Source organism: Anas platyrhynchos, chromosome 6 (genome assembly GCF_047663525.1).
Source record: "Anas platyrhynchos isolate ZD024472 breed Pekin duck chromosome 6, IASCAAS_PekinDuck_T2T, whole genome shotgun sequence".
Taxonomy (NCBI): domain Eukaryota; kingdom Metazoa; phylum Chordata; class Aves; order Anseriformes; family Anatidae; genus Anas; species Anas platyrhynchos.
The window spans coordinates 36,493,752-36,518,106 of record NC_092592.1 but is presented as its reverse complement, the minus strand read 5'-3'; the positions used below and the strand labels follow the sequence as shown (position 1 = coordinate 36,518,106).

The 24,355-nt window shown below is 46.7% G+C and overlaps 1 protein-coding gene across 14 annotated transcripts in view; it reads left to right on the top strand.

Annotated features, from left to right (window-relative positions):
• The window catches only part of FGFR2 (fibroblast growth factor receptor 2), a 95,510-nt gene that overhangs the window by 3,473 nt on the left and 67,682 nt on the right, over positions 1 to 24,355 (top strand). For 8 of the 14 annotated variants that reach the window (XM_072039862.1, XM_072039863.1, XM_072039861.1 and 5 more), the window contains exons 1-2: positions 10,656 to 11,106; positions 15,234 to 15,490. In XM_072039862.1, the coding sequence (XP_071895963.1) occupies positions 15,316 to 15,490 (175 nt within the window). In that variant the 5' untranslated portion in view covers positions 10,656 to 11,106; positions 15,234 to 15,315. Of the gene's footprint in view, positions 1 to 10,654; positions 11,107 to 12,658; positions 13,078 to 15,233; positions 15,491 to 24,355 lie in introns of those variants that run through there. The other 6 variants (XM_072039864.1, XM_072039856.1, XM_072039852.1 and 3 more) reach the window with 5 other exon arrangements.

Genomic DNA, 24,355 nt, shown 5'->3' with positions numbered 1-24,355 from the left:
CTAAATTATTCTTCATTATGTATAAAACAGCTTCACAAATTCATATGACTTTTTAGAGACTATTGCCCAGTATTCATTTAAACTAACAGAATAATTCATGTTGTCATTAAAAAAAAAAAAAAAAAAAGAGCACTCTAGGAAAAAAATATTTACCTGCATTTTTTCTTAAAAAAAAAAAAAAAAAGAATATTTTACTGATAAATATTGATAAATATGTTGGAGATAACTGTATATGTTTATCTGCCAGTGTTTACTGAAAATAAATAGATAGACAGAAGATTGTTCCTTGCAGAAGCTGCCTTTCCTGGCAATGAAATGCAGACCTGCAAAGCTCTGCTGGGTTGTAATCCCTGGCTGGCACTCAGGGCTGGCAGCTGGGAAAATTCTTATGTTCTTCTGACTTCATGGCTTTCATCAGCACAGACAGGCGGGGTGGCATTTTAAGGTTGTGGCTCACCAGGAGGGTACATATTAAGTTGGGAAGAATACCCTGAAGACGAGCAGTGTGTTGATTTATACAATGAATTTCAAAGCACACAACTGAGAAGTTTGTGTAGATAATTTTTGCTGGGCAGACGTTTTCACGTTGGCCTGAGAAACACTATTTTAAAATGCTTTCTGGAACCAGCAGTCAATCTTTATTGTCCTAGGCTTGACTCTGGCTCTCTGTTCTTCAAATTCATACTTACCTCTAGAGCAAATGTTTCTGTTTACAAATTCACTGTGATTTTTCACATCTTTTATGTGGTCTAACATATTTCTTCAAGGAAAACAATTTTGCCTTTATATCAAGAAGGGAATATTCACCTCAGGAGAAAGTGAGTAAGGGTGTGCCTTTACTTATTTGTGTCCCACTTCAGTCACAAGAGGAAGCACATCCATATGTTGAAAGCTTGAAAGATTTTGTTGACTTCTAATCAAAAAGAAAAAAAAAATGGAGAAAGAGAACACGGTGAGGTCGTGACAAACATCTGTATATTTTTAGCTTATGTTTGTAATGATAAAGACAATCCTTAAAATTCCAGTAGATGAGGCACATGCAGTGGCCAGAAGCCCTAATTGTAGACAAAGTAGATAGTGTTGCCAGCCAGCTGCCGATACCTTTTTTTTTTGGTATTTCTATAGGATGCAGAAGGCCTGGAATGCTGGATACACGTAAACACTGTTAGAAAACTCCTTCTCAAAGCTCTTTGTGGTGTCTCCAGACCCTTTTTGCTAAATACCCTGCCGTGCGGTGATGCTGAGTACAGGAAATCATGGCTCTGAGGTGCTCCTTGGCAGCAGGTCCACTCAGTAATAAATGGAGAGGGACAGACAAAACCAAATGCATATAACCAAGCCTTTCTCCAGCACAATGATATTTTGAATGGAAAACTGATCTTCGGGAGATTAGATACCCAGCCCTCACACGGAAATACTTTCCATTGCTTATCTGCAAGCCCCTCTGCAGTGTGGGTGAACTGAAGTCAAATATTACACTTTAAAAGACAATTACGTGTCCTTCACTTCCTCGAGCCCCTCAAAAGCCAAACAGCACTATCTAATCTAAACCACCCCAGCTCTTCTCCAGTCCCTCAGACATATGCTGCACATTACATTTCTGCAGAAATTCATTGCAGTCTGGTTCAGCAATCCCTTTGAAGTCCTTGGGAGCTTATCTGTACTCCAGGGAGACAGGGTGTGTCTCCTGGGCAGCTTGCATGCGACTGTAAAGCAGAAATCTACCCCAGAGGCCACAGGTGCCTCCCTCTCTCTCTCTGCCTCTTTGCTTTATTTATTTATTTATTTATTTATTTATTTATGGCTATCAAGAAATCTCCACAATTTATCCTAGAATAAAGGGCTGCATCCAAAGGCTGCCCATTTTTGCTGAGGGCATGAGGAAGAGCATGAGGAAGAAGCAAGAGGGAGCCAGCACTGAACACCCACCGAGCCTTTCCAGAGCACCCCAAGCCTCTGGGTGCCCTCCCCAGTGGCAGCCTTCCCCTGCCCGCTATCCGGAGGGGATCCGGAGCCCCTGCATCCCACACAGCTATGGGCCCCTGTCCTTGGGACCATGGATGCCCTCCCCAAGCAGACTAGAGGATGGTTTACTGCCACAGCACAGCAGAAGAAAGTCTAATGTTAATCCTCAGATGAAAAAGGCTGAGCAAGTTGGTTTGTGCTGATTTAAGGCTGTTCTTGTTACATTCTTGAAACTACTGAGGTTATTTTGTAATCCATCTGAATTACAGCTTGCGGCATTTTGAGCTAATCTTCCCTTGCGTTTCACTTAACTATTCTCTACCTCCTGCCTGCTAGAATGTGTAGAAAAATGCACATCATGTTTGAACCCCCAGGTCTGTAGCTTCTGAGGTCTCTACATCAAAAAAAAAGGAGACAACACTCCTTGGGAACAGGGAGTCTGGGGGGGCAGATACGAGACCTTCCGATCTGCTGAAAGGTGACAGCTTCACAGCGCTGGCTCTTGGCTGGAGGAGGGTTCAGCCAAGCAGCACTCCTTCTGTTTATTTTCTGAATGCTTTGAGTGAACGCATGTCTCTATCGATGTTTAGAGAGTGGCAGCACTGGCGATGGCGTTTATTTATTCGCGAGATATGTATCATGCAAACAGCTGCGAGCTGCTTCTCCTCACGGCTCCGTTACCGCCTTCAGCCCCGACCCCGGCAGACCACCCCTGGCACCCCCAGCTAGCACAGCCTCCCTGGGAGGATCATCCTCCTCCCCGGGAGGCTGCTGGCTCTCTGTGCTGTGCTTCCCGAGCACGAAGCACGTCCTGAGGCTTCCTCGCTGCATAGAGCAAGGTGAGGGAAGTTCTGCCAACCACTCACTTTCTGCTGTCTCTGAAGGGCCCTTTGGCTGGTGGGCTGGCACCTTAGTGGGTGTAAATTGATGAGCAAGTCTAACCTACACCAGATGTCCCAGGGCATTTTCAGCAGTGTCCTTTTCCCTTGCTGCTCAAATCCTATATTAAAAACCCGCCAGTAGCCATAACCACCTCCTGAGGACCCTGCACTGCTTCTGGCTCTGAACGTTTCCCATTGCTGGAGCTCTGCGCAGCAGGCAAGAACATGGACACCTACATCTTAGAAAACTGTTTTTCCCTCTATTCATTTTAATTTCTTTCTCTTCAGCATTAACAGAAGTGCTGTAAGTGGGTAACAGTTCTGTCAGATTTTTGGGTGCAAGGCACGAGGAGAAGTTTTCTCCTGGGCCCCTTTGGTGATCTTCTCAGCAGTTGAGGTGAGGGGGCGTCGGCACTAAAGCTTGGATGTGATGTAGCTGAGGGCTGGACAGATTTTCCTGGAGGACGAAGCAGCTGGATCTCTCTAACATGATGGAACCACAGCGTGATTTTCCGCTGGGATCATTTGCAAGTCAATGCCTGTGGCAGGTGGGGTTAACCAAAGACCACCCTGTGCTGTAGAGCAGCAGAAGGATGTGTTTCTCATTCCTGGTGAACTTCTTGTCATCCCTTTACCTGCTATGGAGCAAACACTTGCAACTCTCACAGGCTCTTTTTCCTTTCTAGACAAGACCCAAACCTGCATTTCTGCCCTGCGTGGAATTAAAACCCTTCTGGACATTAATTAGCCTGGGCAATCTCCAGCATTGTTACACCAGGTTATTCCTATATACAAGGTTTTAAGTGCAAATGAATTTAATGCTGACTATTGCTTGTAGTTACTGGCGTCTCTTTGTTTGTGGGGACAGGGTTAAGTAGTGTGTTAATTCTTATCTGTAAATGATTTTTTTTTTCCTGTTGAGCACAATTCCAAATGCAGCTCCTTTGCTTTTGGTTTAATTTTTCACTTCTTGCTTTCCCCCCAGCTCCCTCTTCGTTGTACCCTGCAGATCACAGTAGTTTCTGCTTAAAATGTCTCAGCCTCTCTGTTTTCCAGAATTTAATTGGGAGCCTGTTGCTACATGCTGAGCAGGGTGGGACCAGGAGTCTTTTTTTTTTTTTTTTTTTTTTTTTCCTTCAGAAAATAGATTGCTGAATGTAGAGCTTCAGGGAATAAAATTTAAAGGAGATGACTTGCCTTGTATTTTTTTACTGGGTAGACACCTTGTTGGCCAGCATGGCATTTCACCCTTTGCACGCCATGGAAAGCTGTTAGTGCTGCTGTGACTGGGGGTGCAATGTTGATCCGTGTCCCTGCTGTGGGGGATCTTGGGGATGTTTTACCTCTCTGCCTGTGTTTCTGCTCTCAGGATCTGATCTTCAACACAGGGCCGGGGCCAGGAAGCTTTGCTCCTGCTGTACACAGCCAGCTGGAAGGCAGCACGCAGCAAGGTCCCTCAGCACTCGGTCTTCACTCAGCACTTCACGGCCAAGGGGAAAGCAGGCGCTGCAAGGTGGGATAAGCACCGTGCTTGTCCACCAGCATCTGTCCAAAACGGTGCTGGCGGGGCCAGATGAAGGGACCCAGACACCACTTTTCCATGGCTGGGCTGAAGCAAGGGTGCTGTGTGGCTTTCTCAGCCTCAAAGCTTTTGTGCAGCTTGCTGTCAGCCTTTGCGCTCAAGATTATTTCAGACTGAGTGAGCAGCAGATTTAAGACTTTAGAAATCTTGTTTATAACATTCCTTTTGCCCAAAATGCTCATGTTACCTGCTTGTCAAATGTAAGGCCGTCAGATAATCAAGCCCCGTTGGCTCTGCGAGGCTCTATTTAGCAAATTAAAGGAGCGGTAACCCTAGCTAACAATAAGAGCGAGCAGAAGAGCTCCTGCACACCCACCAGACCTGCCATATTCCTTCCACTAGAGGACGGTAGCTCTTGTACACAGCCATCAGCAGCCTTTTACAACAGAAGCTCGAATAAAGCAGCCCAACCCTTCCTGTAGAAACATGTTCCTTTCTAGTGGTTTTCACATAATGAATCCCAGTGAATATTTAACTAAGTCTCCCCTGTAATCAAGTTTCTGGCCTCCTCGCTTGTATCCACAATGTAAAACATTTCCTGATCTATTGCATTTAGCAGCCCTGGAAGCCTCCCGCAGTATCTGTTTCTCTGCTCAGCTGGCATCAGAAGAGCTGCGTGATTGTTGTTGGGTTTTCTCATCCAGCAAGCGCTGATACAAACGGTGCTACCTGTTGAGAGACGGGAAGGATCTTTGGGACCTCGACCTGGCCATGTAAATCATAAGCAGGCCTTCTCTTCAAGGCCTGAAACGCTGCTCTGTGTTCATAGGTGTAAGAACATTCATTGCTGTGGGCATGAATATTCAGCGATCCAAGTCTAGATTTCATGCAAACTGAGCCGTCCTCTAATCCTCCCCTTAAAACACAGAAACATGAAGGAAAAAAAGTGTGTCTGGGTCTGCATGAAGGTGGATTTGGGCCTGCGGTGACTTGGAAAACCTTTCTGGGGTAAAACCTACGGCCTTTGTTTAAGGAACTCCGCGTGTCTATATCAAATAGCAAATCTCTGTTTGTGCCTGAGCTTTGTCTGCCAGACCATTACCTTTTCACCTCATTTTTGGACTTGTGAACGTGGTTATGGAGTTAACAAACAAGGGCTGTTAAACCTCGAGGCACCTCTGTTTACACAGAGGCTTTCTTGGGCAGGACAGTGGCTTCTCTCCAAGGCAGTCCGGTTTCTCAGGTGAAATGGTGGGTGCCTCAATCACCTGGCACAGGGGGCGAGGAGCTCCTCTCACCTTGGGGACTGGGGTGACAAAAGGCATGGCTTTCGCTGGAAGAGACACACAGTGGATGAAGCAAATTCCTGTGAAAACTCTGGTAGGAGACGGAGGAGTGAAATTATGTGTGAAGGCCGGAAAGGGAAGAGGGAACATGAGGTGAGACTTCTTACTTACAGCCATTGGAGGGGTGAGGAGAATGAGGCAGGGAAATAGTCACAGGCATTTAGTACTGCATTACTGTCGTATGCTCCAGGGCTGTAGAAAGAAAAAAAAAAAAAAGAGACTTTTATGTTATTTTTTGAACTTCTGCAGTCTCCATGCCTGGCTGTGACTGGGCCTCCGTGAGAGCTGGCGATGTGGACTGTGGCTCTCCAGTGAAGGAGGTGAGAAGCAGGAGGGGTCTGCAGGGATGTGGTACCCTGGGTTTGGGACCCTGCCCATGAGGAAGAGCACAGTGCCTGCCCCGTGGATCCCTGCCACCAAGTTTTCTGCCACTCCCAGGGCTTAAACTGTAACAGGAGCCCTGGTGCAAGCCCCGCTGAGCACCTCCTGCTCTGAGGTTGTGCCTGGAAGTCATCGCTCGCTCGCTTGCTGAACCCTGTGGTGTCACCAGAGAAAAATCCCATCTGATGTAACGTTGCAAGGGAAGCTGCCACAACCACCAGTTGGTCTAGTTAGACAACAGAGCTTTAGTGAAACAAACCAGCATGTATTGATCAACTGGAAACAGAAAGTGCGCGGGCCAACAAGCCAAATGTATTCAAGATCTGTAACAGAAAGACAAATGGTCTTTGCAGCCTTTGTCTTCTCATTTTTGTAAGTCTGCCTCTGTCTTGCTGTGCCCTGCTCAGCGCTGAGAAGGGTTTTATTCACATGGTTTCTGCTTAGGGGGATTCACTTTTTAAAGTTATTCTCCAACGTGTGCTTCCTTCCCCTGTCTTAGAAGAGATGCTATTCCACAGCAGCCAGAGGTGCTCTACCAGGACACTCTGTAACATTTTTTTTAATGAAGGAATATATAATAAATTGAGGATTTTCTTTTATTTTGATAATTTAGTACTCAATATCTGCATTATGGAAGTGCCTGGAGGTTCCAGCCGAGCTCAGTGTCTTATTGTTCTAAGCCATGCATAAAAGCATGGTCAGAAATGAGGAGCTTACCATCTAAATGGATGAGATGAATAAAGGGTGGGAGACAGGAAACATCTATTATCCTCATTTCATAGCTAGAAAGTTTGGACATAGGCAGATTAAGTGACTTTCCCAGGACTGTATAGGAAAACTGATGTAGAAGGACAGAAAGCTTCAAATGTCCTGTACCCCAGTGTAATACCCTGATCATAACACACCACATTTCCTGTTTAAATATATCTCACAACATTTATTAATAACAACAAGTATTTTTTGGAATCTGTTCCTTAAGACATACAAAATGAGAGGCGTACCAGAGAAGTTACATGGCTACAGGGCATAAAAATCTGGAGGGAGTTCTGGCATTAAGTGCCATTACAAAACATCACTACAATGGTGAAAATAATCTCTTTTCTCAGTACTGCCTGAATTAATCTCTCTTAGAAGATTCTGCTGTGCATAATGGAGAGGAAGATCAAAAATCAATAAGCAAAAGACGTTAACTTTCCACATGCTGTAGTTCAACCAAAACGAGTTTTGTTGTTGATAAACACCCAGTAAAACTATCCCTTTATGGCAGTCCCCCTTCCTATGCACATTTTGCTGCAAAAGAACTCGGTAGACAATGGTTCACACTTTCATGGATAATTACTGAATGTAGTGACATGAAAGAAATTCTTATCTCATTTTTTCAGTTAAGCAGCATCTTGGAGTAACATAGAGAAGACTAGAGATGGAAGTTTCTCAGTAGCAGTTTTTATATTAGGATGGGTTCGTGTTTATATCAGCATGAAGTGATTTTCCCTCAGGACTCAGACAAATACATGAAGCAATTTTGCCTATCTCTGAAAATTAAAGGATACAATCTACTGAGACCAGATTTTCAGAAGTGGGTTCCTTTGGCACCCTAAAAAACACAGTTCAAAGCTGCCAGGAAAAGGAGACATAAACACTTTGGAAACCAGTTGTTGGTGTTTGGGCACTTAGCTTCAGAAGAACTTAAAAAAAATAATAAAAAAGGACAAATATTTAATTGTATCCGGCATGGTCAAGAAAATTTTTGGACTCGACAGAAATAGCAGGGAAGAAATGTGGCTTTCCCATTATCATATGTGGAGAAGCAAAGTCCTCAGCCATGTTCATGGCTCAATTAGGATGCAGATAATTTTTCCCCAGTAGTTCTCAAGCTTTAATGTGTAGTTTTTCCTTTCCTTTTTTCCTGTGTTGTGTTCCTATTTCATCTGGTAGAAGTGTTGGATGTTAGCAAGTCCAGCACCTGGAGAATAGGCTGGCACTGGAAAATGTGTTTCTATCAGGTACCTTTGTGGTGTGGTGGGGGCTGTGACTTCTTCCTCGCACAGCTCCTGTGGAGGTCTCTGTGGATCGTGACTTCACCAGCACTTCAAAAAGGGTCAGAGACTCTGTGAGGGTTGGGACTGAGGAGTGCTCAGCAGCTGCGTGTTGTGTTTGTTTCTAAGGTGACCTTTCCCTCATTATCTGAGGGAATTGGTTGCCTGCCTCGCCTCATCTCAACAGACACAAGTTGTCTTCTGCTTAAACTTCCACCTTCACTCCTCAAAGCGCTTCGCTTGGGCTCTGGTGGATCCAGCCCAGGGGCAGCCTGAAGTCAGTTTTTATATTAGGATGGGTTCGTGTTTAGGGTTACCCTGTCACGTAACGGTGATGCTTGGTGAAGACCAGCACATCTCCTTGCCCTCCTCACCTCTCCATGCTCACGGAGCCTAGCCAGGCCTCATGGCCCCACAGCTGCCTGGTGCCGTGCCCCTGGAGAACATTTTACCCCATCCCTGGCTGCGTGCGGTGCGGCAGGGGGACCAGGGCCCAGCTGACAGCGGTGACAAAGGGCTGGCAGCGCTGAAAGATTCAATTTAAGTTGCTTTCTCCTCCCCCGCTCCCATATGCGAGGGGACAGCACTGTTCGTGCTTTTGAAACCGTCGGGGCAAAGGAGCATTGGTGTCCTCATTTTCCTTCCTCCCTATTGATGTATCATTGCCAGGATGAAAAAGGACGTCTCAAGAGCTTTTGAAAAAATGGGTGACTACTCAAGACATTTTATAAAGGAGGAAGAATGGGAAAGAAAATAGAACTCGGTAGGGGGTAGAAGGAGCCTGAATGTGCGCCTTGTCTGTCTTTTCTTTCGCTTGAAACCTGGAGCTGTTGTTCCTATTTCAGTTCAAACTGTCACCTTTAGTTCATGATGGCTTTACTGCCCTTGCTCCTGAACCTCAACAGATTGGGGCTTATTTACCTATTCACACTCCTCTGTGGAACCTCATTAATAGGCTTATTAGCCACACCATTCACGTGCAGGAGGGCTCACAAAAAAGATCCCAGCCACTTTGAGAGGAGGAGGAAAAAACTGTAAAGAGATTATGCTCTCATTCAGCAGCCTAACTGCTATGAAAGGCTCCCTGGGCCCACTGAGATCTCTTGAAGCCTAAATATGATGACAGAATTGATCCCCCCGCCCGCCCCCCCTTCTAATTCCAAACATGCTTCTGCTTTTCTCTCCGATGGAGGAGTTCGGCTGCTGTGGGCCACTTTAAGAGAATGTGGCTCGTTGGGGAGAATAGGGTGCTATTGATAGACTGCTATCTTTTCATCCCAAAAAAGAATAAATTCTGCCAAGTGCTTCCAGACATTGGGAATAGGTGTTCTGATTTGTCATTTTTAGTGGAATGCTTCCTTTTCTTTCAGAGCATGCAAAGATATCGATGAATGGGGCAAGGTATCGCAGCTTCCTGTGCCGGACAATAATTTATGTGAGAATGCGTTAACAATGTTTTCAATGGGCAGTGGACATGCCTAGAGCTGGGAAAATTGGATCTTGACGGTGACATCGCAGCTTCTCAATTAGAACATTCAAACGTCTGTTGCTTTAGGAACAACAAAAAAAAATATAAAAAAAATTAAACCTGTGTTTCTAATCAATTACAAATTTGTCTGCTGCCCCTCACAAAGCTCACGTTGCTGCTGGTGACAGTGGGAAAGTACTTTCTGGGAGGTGAGTGCGTACTATTCAGGAAACTTGTTTTCGTGCTTTTGGTGCCTGGAAGTATGTAAATACGGGGTCACGCCGTGCGGCGCAGCCACAGCCCTCGACAATCCCCTCGATCGATATTGCGTGCAGTGTATAAAATGCACAGTCGAGCTATGCTTAAATAAAGTAACATTAAATTGATCAACAGTGATTTAATTTGAGGCAACCCCCACTTATCGATTCGGTTGTCAAGCTGATTCCACAAAGCAAGCAGCAACACGGGCTCTGTATTAGCAACCCTTTAGCTAATGGTATCTCAAGTCGACGTTTTGCAAAGCAAATATCGGTCTAAGTCATACCGAATTTTTACATAGTAATATTAGGGACTGTCCTAAATCTGGGTGCCCAGGCAAATCCTGTTTGCAAAGCCACCACGCAGCAAGGTGCAGCGTGGGGTCAGCCCGAAATGCCAGGGCACTGAGAGGCAGCTGGGCTGTCGGAGCGGGCTGTGGGGCTGCCAGCTGCGCTCTCTGATCCCAAACCCTCTGATCCCAAACCCCTCCTGGGCAGCATCCCGGGGCCGTGCGGGTTTTGGGGCCGCGCTCTCCCCTCGTGGGGGGCTGCGGGATGCGCATCCCAGCTCCGGGGGCACGGGCTCGGGCAGAAGCAGGGGAAAAGACAGGAGCAGGGGAAGGGCTAGGGGCAAGGGAAGGGGCAGGAGAAGGGCTAGGGGAAGGAATAGGGGCAGGAATAGGGGCAGGGGCTCCGCACCGCGGCCGCCGCGATTGGGCAGAGCCTCGCAGCGCCGTCCAGGAAACGGCTCGGGTTGCAGCGGGGGGAGTGACCGGGGGAGGGAGGAAGGAGCTGGAGGAGTGTGTGTGTGTGTGTGAGAGGAGAGAGAGAGAGAGAGAAGAGGGAGGGGAAAAAAAAAAGGAGAGAGAAGAAAAAAAAAAAAAAAAAGAGAGAAAAAAAAAAAAAAAGAGGGGGTTGTCGGCTTGACAAAGCTGCGGGCGGCTGGATGGAGCGGAGCGGGCCCCGCGCTGCTCTGCTCGGCGATGCCCGCTCGGGGGAGGAGGCTGCTGGCGCCGGGCACGGCGGGCTCGCCCCTGTGAGGCGGTAGCCGCTGCAGCCCAGCCAGGGCACGGGGCCGCCGGGCCGGCCGCTGCTTCGCCTCCCTGCCCAGCCCCGAGCCCCGCAAGGGGCTGCGGGCTGTGCGGCCGGGGCTGCCCGCACGCTGAGGAGCAGCGCCCCTGCCCCGGCCGGCGCCTCCCCTCAGCCCCCCGCCGCTCGCCGAGCCCGCCCGCGGAGCTCCGCGCCTGCAGGTAACGGGGGGGGGGACAGAAAAAAGGGGGGCAAAGCGAGGGGACGCAAAACGGGGGGACCCCGGCGGGACGGGACCCGCTGCGGGTCCCCGGTGGGGAGCGGCGGGGGGCGGGATGCGGGGCTGGGGTCCCGCGGGGCTCCGCTGCCGGCCGGGGTTTGCTCCATGCCCGCTTTTTGCCGGTTCTTTTCCCTCTTTTTTATTTTTTATTTTATTTTTTTTCCCACTTTCTGCCTTATTTCTGCTGTATTTCTCCCCTCTTTTCTGCCCGTTCCCTGCCGCTGCCGCGAAACCCCGCGGGACGCTTCGCGGCGCTGACAGCGGGACGGCGACGGGGACGGGACGGGACGGGAGGAGGAGGATGGGGATGGGGATGGGATCGGGATGGGATGAAGCTGAGCAGCCCCCCGGAGCGGAGAGGGGCCGGCGGCACGGAGCGGCCCCGTCCCGGGGCGAGAAGCCCTCGCTGGGCTCTATGTGGCTATATGGAGAGATTTAAATGCAAAGCGGCCCGTTCAAACAGGGAGCCATTATGCGCTTGGTGTGAAACGCTATCAACATTTAAAACTTCATTGTCTCCTTTGTACCAAATCCCTGTAAATCTTCCACTGGCCTTTACTCATTTTCATCTGAAAAGCCTGTTTGGGCTGAATAGACAGCAATCAGCAGCCTCTGGATTTCTCTCTCTCTCTGGAATGTCAATTAAAATGCAGATTTTTTTTTTTTTTCTCCCCCCCCCCCCCCCCATCTCTTAGTGGCAAAAGACTTGAGAAAAACAGGATAGTCCTGGAAAGCAAATGAAAGAAGTTCAAACAATGCAAAAGTACTGAAGCTGCCAGCCGGTTCCCATTAGTCCCCCAGAATTAATGTTTAATAGCTGTGATGCTCAGATTTGCTTGGAAGCTGAACCGGGATGAGGAGGCTACTCGGATATATCCGTGTGTGCGTCCATATATATGCATCGATGTGTAAACAGGTGTAAATATTGAAATAAGTAAGTGCTAGTTTGAGAGCTCTACCCACCTGGGTGTTTTGGGGTGAAGCCACTCGGCTGCTGGGTGCTGCTTTGCGGGGTGTGAGCCCCGTTTCATTCAGCTTTTCCCATTCCCTGCTCAGCAGAGAAAGATGCTAAAGAGCCGTAGAGGAGCCCTGTATTGATTTGGTTAACATACTCTACAAATTGTGCTCTCCCTGGGGAGTGATAAACATCTTATAAACAACAATGGAAGTAGATTAAAAAGAACACTGAGCATTGAATTTAATTAATGCCACTGCTGAACAAGTACTACTTGTTTGTGTGCGAGCGCGTTCAAACTGAAGTACAGCTTGGAGGAATTTGGTTGGGCTCCCAAACCCGTCTGCTTTCCCATGCTTGTCAGTTTGGCAAAGAAATTTGGGCAGGTATGTGACGAGGTGAAAATTGACTTGATGAGCGAGTGGCAAGGAGAGCCATCAATCATGGGAGGCTGACAACTCCTCCCCGAAGTGTAGGCTGAGAAGAGAGACAGAGTTCCCTTTCAAGGGGAAAAATAAACACTACGTGTGGCTTTCACTGAGTCTGAGACTCCAGGAGGGATTATGGTATTGTAGTCAGGAAGCCAGAATTGTGGAGGCCAAAAAGCATGCTGGGGCTGTGTTCCAAACACTGCCATAGAGGTACATAATTACCCGGCGCAGGAGGTCTTTCCAGGGAGTTGTCCCCCAGCAACTGTGGCGATTGAGCTATGAAAAGAATTTGGGTTCGTTTCATCTTCGCTGGACTCTGCTTGGTTTGGGAAGGGGCAGCCCTCGCACCGCGGTCGCAGTGGCGGTGGTAAAGCCTGGCGGCTCCACGGATGGGCCCCGAGCTCCTGTTTTTCCTTTGCTGCACCTTTGCGAGCCTCGGCTTTGGCTTTTCTGTCGCCCCGTGGAGGAAGAGCCCCGTCTTGCTGCTGGCAGATGTTCAGGTGCAGAAGTGGGCAGAAACCTCCAGGTGAGGAGCCGCCTCGTCAGGTGGCCTCGTGCCATAGTCCGCGGCTTGTGGCGAGGGCTGCAGCCCTGTACGTGCTTTACACAGCATCGGGCACTGCCTAAAAATCTTCCTCCGCCGAGATGTAGGTGGAATTAATGCTGCTGGGAAAGGAGTCTGGGGTGTATGGGAGCGTTCTGGTATGTTGTCTTTTGGCGAAAATGTGATTAAGTTTTTGCATTTGTATACGTAGCCTTTAATCAGGCTTCTCAGGATGATTTATGGAAATGAAATTAGCATCGCAGGCAGCCTGTTAATTAGGATTTATGCCCGCTTTACAGCTGGATAAACTGAGCCGCAGAGCGGGGGCTGTCAGGCAGTCAGGTGGCGGTGGCCGCGAGGGCTCGCTTGGGTCCCTCACCAAAGGCAGACCCATCCGGGCCACCTCCACACCTGCTCTGCCCTCGCTTAAAGAAGTGCTCAGCGAGCTCCTTGTGAGTGTCTGTGCAGTGGTTTGGTGGTGGTGGTGGTGGAGATGTGCTGGGTGTTAGCTCATGGTCACGCTCTGCTTCAGCCCCTGCTGCAGGGACAGAGCACGGGGCTGAGGGGGACAAGCTCGCCCCAAAGTGTCGGGGTTTCCCCTGGAGCACTGTGTGTTTCCCTGATTGTTTATATTCTCTAAAACCCCTTCCCGCTGACCCCAGGAGTTCTGTAGGTTTCTGCATACCCCAGGTACAAGACACCTCCACAGCACGTCTGCCCGTAGCCCTGGGGACAGGGGTTGGGTGTTCCAGCTCTCAGCTGAAGGTTAAGGAAATCCCAATAAACCCCTTAAAGGCCGGCTCAGCAAAGGGGAACATTTGTCCGTGTTTCTGAGTACTGGATGCTGAGGACCCGCAGCACATCCAAATGACAGGCTCCTTACTTTTTGTTTTTCCTTCTGAAGGGTGAGGGCAGGAGGGAGAAGAGAGGTTTTACGTTGGTCTTTCCCTCAAGACCAGCGCTCTCTGAGCCTCAGTTGGGTTTCATTACATCTCAGGTGAATCACTGGCCAGATCAGAAGGACTGCTGCGGTCCCTTGACGTACCCATTTTGTGAGGGGCACCATCTTTTATTCCTGGGGAGGAGAACAAGGTGTGCTTGTCCGGGTGAGCTGCTGGGTCACCCTCTGAGGATGCTCTTCTCTTCTCACCGCCCGCCCAGCTCCTGGCTGTGGTGCCAGCAGGTCCCCTGAAGCTGCTTTGGCACCGTTCCTCTTCTCTCTTCCATCAGCCTGTGGCAGCAATACCAAGCAGTCACCTCCATCTATTCAAATTAGTTTAATGGGAAATTAATTAAACTTTTTGCCCCCCAACTGAAAAGCATCTATTAAAAAGCATCTCTGAGCGAGAGGGAACAGCAACCTGTGTGAGCAGGCTGGGCAGTTCAGCATGTGTGAATGGAAAATGGTGCTGCGGAGGTCTCCTGTGCAACCCATACCCAATATTTAATGGATTTTAATTGCTAGTTAAACCAGTTAACCAGTCTTAACCAGTGCCTCTGCAGGGACTGGACCCTTTTACCTGTGGGGGGCTCTCAGATGTCGCAAGGACACTGAGCTGAGGTAGGAGAAGGCGCATCCCTAGGAGAGCTGGAACTGCTGAGGCACAATGAAGCTTTATGGATTATCAGAGCCTAAAGAGTATTTTTTTTCAGCCGTTTTATAGTGGAAAATTACTGAATTAGGGAAAATTCAGCTGGCTGCAGAACTGCCTAGGTAAAGGAATGAAAAACAAGGCAAACTTACATAAACCTTCAAACAATAACACGAACATAATTTGTATAATTGTGGTAATTTTGTAGCATTACAGGTTATGTGCCTGCACATGTGTGTGCCTTTATTTTTTTTTTTTAAACTGTATATCTTTCTGTCAGTAAAATAGCTCTCTAAATATGTGCTGAGAAGTGATTTTGTGAAAACAAGGAGGACTTGGTTACGCCTCAGGTGATGATGGAAACTGCTAACAGAAAATGAAAAGTCACTCACTTTTCACATATTCTCAAAGCTGGAAAACTATTTTTCCCATCCTCCTCCTCCTCCCCCTCTCACCTCAGCTCTTTTTAGGGCTTTGTAAGGTGTTTTTTTTTGGTTTGCATTTAGGATGGTTGCACTGACCGTGTTAAATCTCTCCTCCCCGCAGCAGCAGCCGCCGCTCCTGGTGAGGAGGCACTGCCCTGGCCGAAGGCACCGCGTCCTGTCCATGCTTCTGTAGAAGTGCTCAGATGGGATTAAAGTCCACATGGAGATATGGAAATGGACCAGGAATTTACTCTAAAAAGATGGTCGGCTGGGATTCGGGTTGCCTTATATGCCTGGTGGTGGTCACCATGGCTGGAATTTCCCTGGCTCGACCGTCATTTAACTTAGTTGTCGAAGACGCCACTTTGGAACCCGAAGGTAAATCACTCTAGAGTGCTTATTTCTGCAAAAGAAGTTATTTCGAAATGCCTCAACATCTGAAATTAAAGTCAACACCTTTCTATGCTTTGGTAAATACCAGGCAAGTAACAGACGAGTCCTCAACAGTTATGTTTTCCAACTTCTCCTATTCACGCGCGGGCTATGTTCATGCAAGCATGTGTTTATTTAATCTTGTGCAAGCAAGTGGTGTCAGTGATTTCACTTGGGACTGTCATCACGTTGTATAATCAAAGTGTACAGATGAAAGTTTTCAGGAATGGGTCTTTAAGGAAACCGGTCTGTTGCACTTGTATACCTGTAGCATATTGCTCCGGCAAGGACGCGGCTGGACGTCTTTGTGATTTGAGCTACCTGGAAGGTTAAGAGAGGGGGAAAAAAAAATCACAGTTGCTTTTAATCATGTGCCGTGGTTGTTTAATTTTGCAGGGCACTCTGCAAAAGCAGGTGTCATGGCTTTATTGTTTGTAGCTGGTTGCTACAGGTTTTCCTATTGTTGTCAATATCCAAGAACAACTGGCACGCTGTCTGGTTTGCAAACTCTGGAAGTGCAGATTTGGAGATCTGAACGGCAAGGATAGCAGCTAATTACTGTGAAAGCGAAAACTTGTTGAAACCTTTGCTTTAAAAGAGATGTTTTGATAAAATCTCCTATTTTGAGCCTGCACCTGTTGGTACGTTCCTGTAGGTATATCCCTTCCTCAGACTTTTCAAGTTGTTTTTCTTCTCAGAGCTAAGGAAGGGCTGCTATTTTCATTGTCTTATTGTATTTAAGATTGATTTTACTATGCTGTGGGGGATCTTTTCTGCTCTCTGAACACCTTGGGGGAAAGCGAGGCTTCCTTCATAAGGTTTTTATCCCTCATCGGAAGAGTGCTTACATTTCTAATAACTCAACTGTCAAAACAATGCAATTGTCCATAAAACATTTTTCATCAGGCGAGCGTTCTGGAGAGAGTTTGGCCTTTACACGTTCTGCTACTGATGTCCAGGGATACAGCTTTGTTTTTGTTTAATCCATTTTCATGCAAAACGTATTTGTTTCTATCCACTGCCTCTAAAAATAGACGTCACCAGCTAACGCATTTTTAGAATCTGTTCCAAGTACATTTTTATTGATGGCAGGGGAAGAATTATGTAGAGACGATGAGCCCTCCTCCCTAGCAAGCATTCCTGAAAAAATTAACACAGTATAGCAATATTGTCATCTGTCATGGACAGAGATTGTTGATAGCGAGGCTTTTTTGTTTCTTCCCCTCCCCTTCTGAGGGTAACTTGAGAATTAAAGAAAAAAAAAAAAAGCCCAACTCTCATCACCACTTACCGTATGATTTGTTAATTGCACATCTGGTGCCTTTTTGGCTTTTCAGAGGGATGACAAAATCAGGAATAATTCTGGTTTCAGATTAGCTGCTTGTAGTGAGATCCTCTCGTTTTAGGGTTAAATCAGAAAGAATGTGATTGCATGATTGGTGTAGTATTTTGCAGGGAGAAGAGTAACATTTTTGACTTATGCCTGATAACTTTTCAGGGAAAGAATAGCTCTATTATTTTAAAAAGCACACTTTAAAAATACGCTTCTTCCACAATGAATATCCAGTGGGTGGGAATCTGGGTTTTATCAAAGTGTAAATTGCTAAAAACTATTTAAAACTTCTTCCCTGGGTAGGAATGTTAACTTACATGAGATAATTTTAGACGTGAGAACCTGAATCATTACCAGAAAGGGGAAAAAAGGCTTCTAAGTTAATGGTATAATAAGAGCTTTTATGCTGCAGAATACAGTGAATTGTGTAGGACTTATATCTGAGATTTGGGAAATAAAACCTCCTTTATGTACTTCGTTAGACCCCTTAAAAATAGTCACCTTCTCTGGGTTCCATCACTACCACCCACAAGCTCTCTGAGCTGAAAAGAAAACAAAAAAAAACTTTAAAAATCTCTTCAAAGACAAAGCTGCTTTATTATTATTATTATTTTTAGTTTAGTAAATGCCAAACATTTTGGTCAGAGCTAATTTGAGGGGGGTCAGGTGCTCCAATAATGTGTGTTTTCGGCGGGGCTGCTGACGGTGCAGTCATTAGAGCAGTGACATTTCGGACCAGCTGAGAAGGTCGCCAGGGCTGTGACCTTTTGTGACATATGTTGATCTGTTCCTTCATGGGCATGCCCCGAATTTTGTCTTTTTTTGGTGTTAAGTGCTTTTATTGTTGCTATTTATTGTCTTAGTGAGTCAGAATATTCAAGAAGCCGTATGCACCATTAGCAGGAATTGAGAGCGTGGCTTTTTGTTCTGCTGCCTGCAATAAATAACCTCGGGTTAAAATATGCTGTCGGCTCTTAGCTAAACACAACTTTAGGGATATTTGCAACCATTTCCTTGAGTATCAGGCTACGTACCTCTGTTAGCACAAGCAGTAACTATCTGTTGGGGTAACCGGCTGCGTAGCTGGGTGCACACATGTGTACACAGATAGATAGATACCCCAAAAGATAGTTCCTGCTGTCTTTGGTTACCCACAGTGTATCTGATCCCTTTGGGAGCACGCTTCCCTAAGGTGCTGTCAGAAATTGCTGGATGTGTTGGGCGCCGGGACTGTGACCATTAGCTGTTACTACTCTGGTACCTATAAAAATATTTACCCTGAAGATGGTATCGTGAGCCGTTGTAAATGATAATGTCAATATTGCTATCGCGGACACGCGCTGAATCTGTTTGTTAGTGGTTGTGGTGCTTTCTTTTCTCATGCAGTGATAGGAAAACCCAAGGCTGGTGGGCGGCCAGAGCAGAAACAGGGCCTGCAGGAGCTGGTTTGGGGACTGTCAGCTATCAAATTCTGTCTCGCATCAAGTGTTTACAGCACTAGTTTTTTATCCCAGGGAGCATAAAGACTTTCTGCTTTTAAATATTTAGAAATAAGTCTACCCCGGCGTGTATAAAGGAGCCATTCTCTTTCTGTGTACCCAGCCTGCGAAGGCCTTTGACAGCCAACGTTTCACAAGGGCTTTGACCGCACACATAGGTTGAAGGGTTACTTTGTGAACTGAATAATTAGTTTAGACATATATTTGATAAATAGCAAGCTCTCCCTTGACCTTCCCTTGCCCAGGCTGTGTGTTATCCTTCTGCTGGGCAGCTAATTTAGTCTCTTCCCCCATCCAGTGCCTTGACGCTGTCCTTGGAGCACCCGCTCGGAGCCCTCGCCTTGTGCAATAACAATGTGTTTCAGTTCTTTTAATTTAGGTCAAATTTCAAAGGACTCATTTAAGCTTTCCACAAGGGACAGCCTAATTCCGCGTCCTGTGAAAAAACACGGTAGTTTGAAGTGGCCTTAAATGCGTGTTTGGGAGGCTCCTAGGAGCTGCAGCAAGTGAGACCTTCTGTAATGAGCGGTGTGGTGTGCTTATGCTGGGCTCCAAAGCGAGTAATGCTCTGTCACCCAAGCTTTACCTCCGTTTGTGGACACGGAACAACATATAAACACGTTCAGTGCCATACCCAGAGCAGTACACACATCTTCATTTAAAAAAAAAAAAAGTTGCTTTATCCACAGGAGAGTGCTCAAAGGCTAATGTCTCACGTGGTCCCAGCACAGGCTGGTCGGAGATGCTTCATTAACCATCGTGAGCCACCTGGATGAGGCTGTGGGGTCTTGCGAGGTGTTTCTCAGGCTCCCAGGGACCCTGCAGGGCTACAGCAGGTGTGCCCACTCCAGGTCCTCTCCCTGCCCTGCCACGAGGTCGCAGAGCTGGGAAGAACCAGGATGCTTTCTCCGCTTTGGTAGGGAAAATAAAGCAAAAAATCCACCCAAGATTCTTGTGCAATGTTACTTTTTTTTTTTTTTTAAAGAGCAGTGGCTTTGATATCTGCCCGAGTTATGAGTAACAATTCAAACTGATTAGTTAAATCAGAGGGTGTTTTTTTTTTCCTCCTTTTGTAAGGAAGGGCAATTATCACAGCCCATTACGGAGGAATGTGACACCCGCACAGATTCGGGTTGGATGCCCTCCACAGCTTACATCTCACTAAGTTATTTGGCCCAGTGCAGGAACTGCTAGCTGAGATCGTGGGGAACTGGACAAGCAGCCAGATTAAATCGGTCCAATCCACCATCCTTCAGCAGCTCCACGGGCTGGAGACTAATGAGGCGTGGGTAGGGTTGTTATTTACCAGTGGTGTTGGTGCAAGCTCATGATGTGTCAGCATGGTAACAGTTTGGTAAACTAGCACAAATAACTGGACATTTTAGGCCTATCTGCCATGTTTTAAAATCACAGCTTTTTCTTTTTTTGGGGGGAGAGGGCAGCAGGGGGTAGCTAAGGTTGAAGAACTGGGTGCCTTGAGTGATTTTTGGAGCCTGAAGATTTTCAAACCTGCTGAGTTTTTACCTCTTTTATTTTTATTATTATTTTTTTTTATTTAAACACAGGTATTGATAAAACCCCTAACCAGTGACTGACCCAACGGCAGCATGGTTTTCTAATTTAGAAATAACTCTTCCTTGGCAGAGAGCACGTGGTGAATTTCAGGCTGTAGGAACTTTTTACGGGCAAACTACAAGCCTTCGAAAGCAGAATTAGCCATGAAAATGCTGACAACTCCAGTTATGCAAGGTTGTGTATGCATGTGATGATGGACTGTTTGGTGTTGTAATAACAACCATGGTGTAGCTCTTAATGAATGTGTCTCTGTATCCAGCTTCAGTAGAAACGTTCACCTGCCTTTCAGGAATTAAATTCAAAGACGAGCATTTTCTTAGAGTAACTATCAAGTTCAGGTAGAGATGGAAACATGAGAGAACTAATTAACTACCCTTAGCTGTCAGATTTTAAACTGTTAAATGTTTTGTGAGACCTTAAGATTGAAGCTTTGCAGCGAAAACAGACTTCTTGGAAGCAGCACTCCGCAGCAGCATAAATCTGGATTTTCAAAGAGCCATCTCCCACTTAGGCAAGTTTTGTCTTGTCTCCTTGCGGTGGTGCACCTTGTTTAACCAGAAGAGAACACTTATATCGGTGGAGTTAAGTGCAAAATCTCTGCGGAAAAGACAGCAGGAACCCAAAGCACGTCTGAAATGATGAAGGGGGCTGCGCCAACGTGAATGAGGGCCTGGATCCCTGGTTATTGGTGTTGGCTGTGCTGTGCTGCTGGCTGGGGTCAGGCGTGAGCAGTTCTGGTGCAGGTGGTCACGGTACCCTAACGTGTGCTTGTGATGGCAGTGGGGAGCCAGATAGTGCTCGACCTGGCACGGAGCCTGCGGGGTAAAATTATCCTTACGGCAATTTGGGATGCGATCTGAACAGGCTGGAGGTGAGGTTCAGCACACACTGTGCCCCTTGACTGTGGCTTTTTCTTTTAAATTTGTCACCGTGTACCCGAGAATCAGAGCTACCTTTGAGCAGAGCTGGCTTTTAAGCTGATTTCCAGTGAAGTTGGAGCGACTTTGAATAGAGGCACATCCTAAAACGAGAGCAGATCTGAGGCTCCTGTTATGATGAGGAGGGGTGCACGGGGAGCTGCTGTGGGAGCGGGGCTGGGGGTGCAGGCACAGGGCACTGGGGGCTGCGCCTCTGACGAGTGCCAGCTGCTGGGTGAGATGCTCGGTAAAAGGACCAGGAGTAAATATTTATGTAGATATATATATTTTTAAAACTTCTAAAAACAGGCTATAAATCACTTACTGATTAACGTACATCTGCGGTGTGTCCCGTCCCATCTCTTAAGTATCACTGCTGTTTTGGTAAGAAGAAACCCTTTTATTCGGGAGTATTTGAGCTTTGGTTTTCTGGTTCTGCTTCAGAGCCTCGGAGCAGTCAGCAGCTGGTACGGAGCCGTGCCCCATGGACTTCACTTTCTGCTGGCTCAGGTCCTTTTGCTGCTCGTCTCCTCACAAATGACAATATCCATATCAGAGAGAGGGACAGGAGGGCAAGCTCAGCGCTGGCTGAATTCTACCGTGTGGCTTCCTTCAGCTGTCATGCTATTTTTATTTTAATTGTATTCTTAAAATCAGTGTAGTGCAAGCATATTTGGTGAACCTCAGAGAAGCTGAGGAGCTCGTAGATGTGACCTACTTTAATTCCCTGCCTCGCGTGTTGTTGCAAGTTCTGTGTAATTATTGCTTTTCCTCCCCCGCAAAAGAACTGGCTCATCGGTTTGGGACATCGACCGATTTTCAGCCGCCTTGCAAACCCACGTGGACCGAGAGGAGGGGAAAATCCATTTGTACGAGGGAAACAGCCTTCATTTAGGAGGGTTTGCTAGGATGGGCACTGCGACGTGCTGGGCGACTGGAGAGGAGGAAAGGAAGGATGAGATGGCAGGAGAAAATCCAGATTTTTTTGTCCTTTTTATTTTCCCTCCTAGCTTTTCATGAGTTTGTTTGGAAGAGAGTTTCGTGACATAGTAGACGTAGTAGTTATCACCTCAGGCTTTCTCCCGGGGGGCTCGTCCACATCGTGGCCAAGTTGGGCTGGAATTTGGAGCCGGAGCCAGGCGTGCTCACGCAGTCTGTGCTGACCAGGACAAGTCTGTAGGAGGTTAAATCATGGTTGGCTGGAAGAGAACTTGGTCCGAGCACCGTGCTGTGACTTAGTTCTTGCACATAACGGGAAGATGTGGTGCAGAAAAACTGCTTAAGGTTCATTATATTCTTTGGGATGGCCCGGAGAGGTGCGTGGTGAGCAGCTGGCGCTGCATGGGACCGGCTTTGCCAGTTTGTGCAGGGCCCTGTGCAGTGTCTCTGTGTTGCAATGTTTAATTCGTTTCAAGGAAAGTAACATTTATAATTCTGAGTGTTGCTTTAGGCCACACAGCCATTTTAAAAAATAATAATTAAAAAAAAAAGTTTAATTTTGAGCAATTCTCGAGCTCTGTTGTGTTAAGCATTGTTTAATCATGCAAAACAATCCCGCTTAGGTATTAGTGTGAAAGTATCCAGATTTAGCTGATACTGTTTACTCGCAGGGGAGCACAGGTGTTTCAGATGTGCAGGACTGAGCGTGGAGGCTTTGTAATAAATCTGCAGCGTGCCACTGCTCACTAATAGCCCTTCTCCTAACAATTCAGAAAGAGCCGAACCATCTTCCATTAGCGTGGCAGAGCGCCCAGGAGTGACTGCTGCAACAACCAGCGGCCGAGGTGCCTGCAAGTTAAAAATAACCCTTGTCACCTAAATGGCTGCGGCCACCTGGAAGCGCACATCACCAGCCTGCCTTTCACTTTGGGGCTTGTTTGGCTTCTCCTCCGAGCTGCCAGGGACCCCCGAGCTGCTTCGGGATGCCTTTTGACTAAATACTGCTTTCAGTTCAAAGGGAGCCTGGCATGCCTTGAAGCTCGGTCATTTTGAAGTGTTTGGAGAACATCCTATGGTTTATACTTGATGAGGATAGGACTTATACAAGCGCTGAGGGGATGTTTTGGGGATACTGTTTCCAGTGGCTCTTTTTCCAAATCTCACTTTAGGAAGCGGGGGAAGATGGATTTCAGAGGCAGAGGGGGGAATAAGCAAGATGAGACTTCCAGACAAGCTGCTAAAATTAAGAGGATTTGTATAGTCAAGTAAAAATGGGACCACGTACAAAAGAAACAACTGCTGACTTGCTTATAGGGAATCTGGATGGATGTTCTCTGCATCCAGAACTAGCGCTTGAACATGAAATTGTGCAATTTTTAACCTCTCAGTTGTAATTTATTCCTTTTGCATGTTGAGTAGTAATAGTCCCAAGCACAGCCTTTGGCAAACCTGGAAAAATAAGTGTTGTGTTTTTCTGGTTGCATTTATGCTTTGTTCTGTCATGTTTTTTTGTTGTTCTTGAAATGCAAATAAGGGACCTGGAAAAAAAAAGCTATACTTTGGAACAGATGCAAGAAAATATGGAAAATAGTAAACCCTGTGCAGCTAAGTATACATGTTCATACTTTTCCCAAGGCTTCCTATCCTATACAGAGCCTTTCCCAGCAGACTCTAACACTAAGCTGGACAGTGGAGTTGGTTAAATTGATCTAGTACTTGGGTATATGCAGAACATGGGCAGGATGATTTGATATTCTGCTGTTGCTGAAAGTAAAAACAGTGAGGAAATGATCCCAGTCTCTTCTTAGAATCTACCTTTAAGATATAGAAGTGTTTTTTCTTTTTTTTTTTTTTCCTTAGCTCTTCATTTGAATTTCTGGCAAAAAAAAAAAAGTGATACATTTCCCCCTTGTATTGTATAATAGATTACACGAAGAATCTTCTGTAATGAGTCTGAAGATTAGTTAATTATTTTTGAGATTGTGTTACATGTGTTAGGTTTATAGTGTACTCCCCAGTACAGTTACTTAGCACAGGGGCCAGCACTCTGCTGCTTTGTGCAGCTAATGGAGTTTCTGACTTGAACAGAAATTGCCAAGATTTCATGTTTGGAACCAAAGGTTCAAGTCCTGAAGATGGCCCCTAGCTTCTCACCGTACCAGTGATGTATTAAACACAGTGCAATGATTTTAGGGTTTTTGGTGTGGCAACTCCCACTTGGGGGTGGTTTCCCCCTCCCTGTTACAAAGCCTTTACGCAGAAGATGTACTGATGCTACCCTGCTTCTTGCTTTGTCCTGTATCTGGAGACAAGTCCTACGGTGTCTATTGTGTAAAAAAGTCTTCATCCTGTAAGGAGCAGACCGTGAAGAATGGGGACAAACAGGAAGAAATCGCAGGGCAGTTCCCAGCAGCAGGAGGTGGCCGTGCTGGTCTCTCTGCTGTTTACTTTGAACTTGGCATGCTCCGAGTCTTCCCTGGCTTGGCTTCCACAAGCATAAAGCACACAGCCAAGCCCATGAGCATGTGATAGTTGGCATTTTTGACGT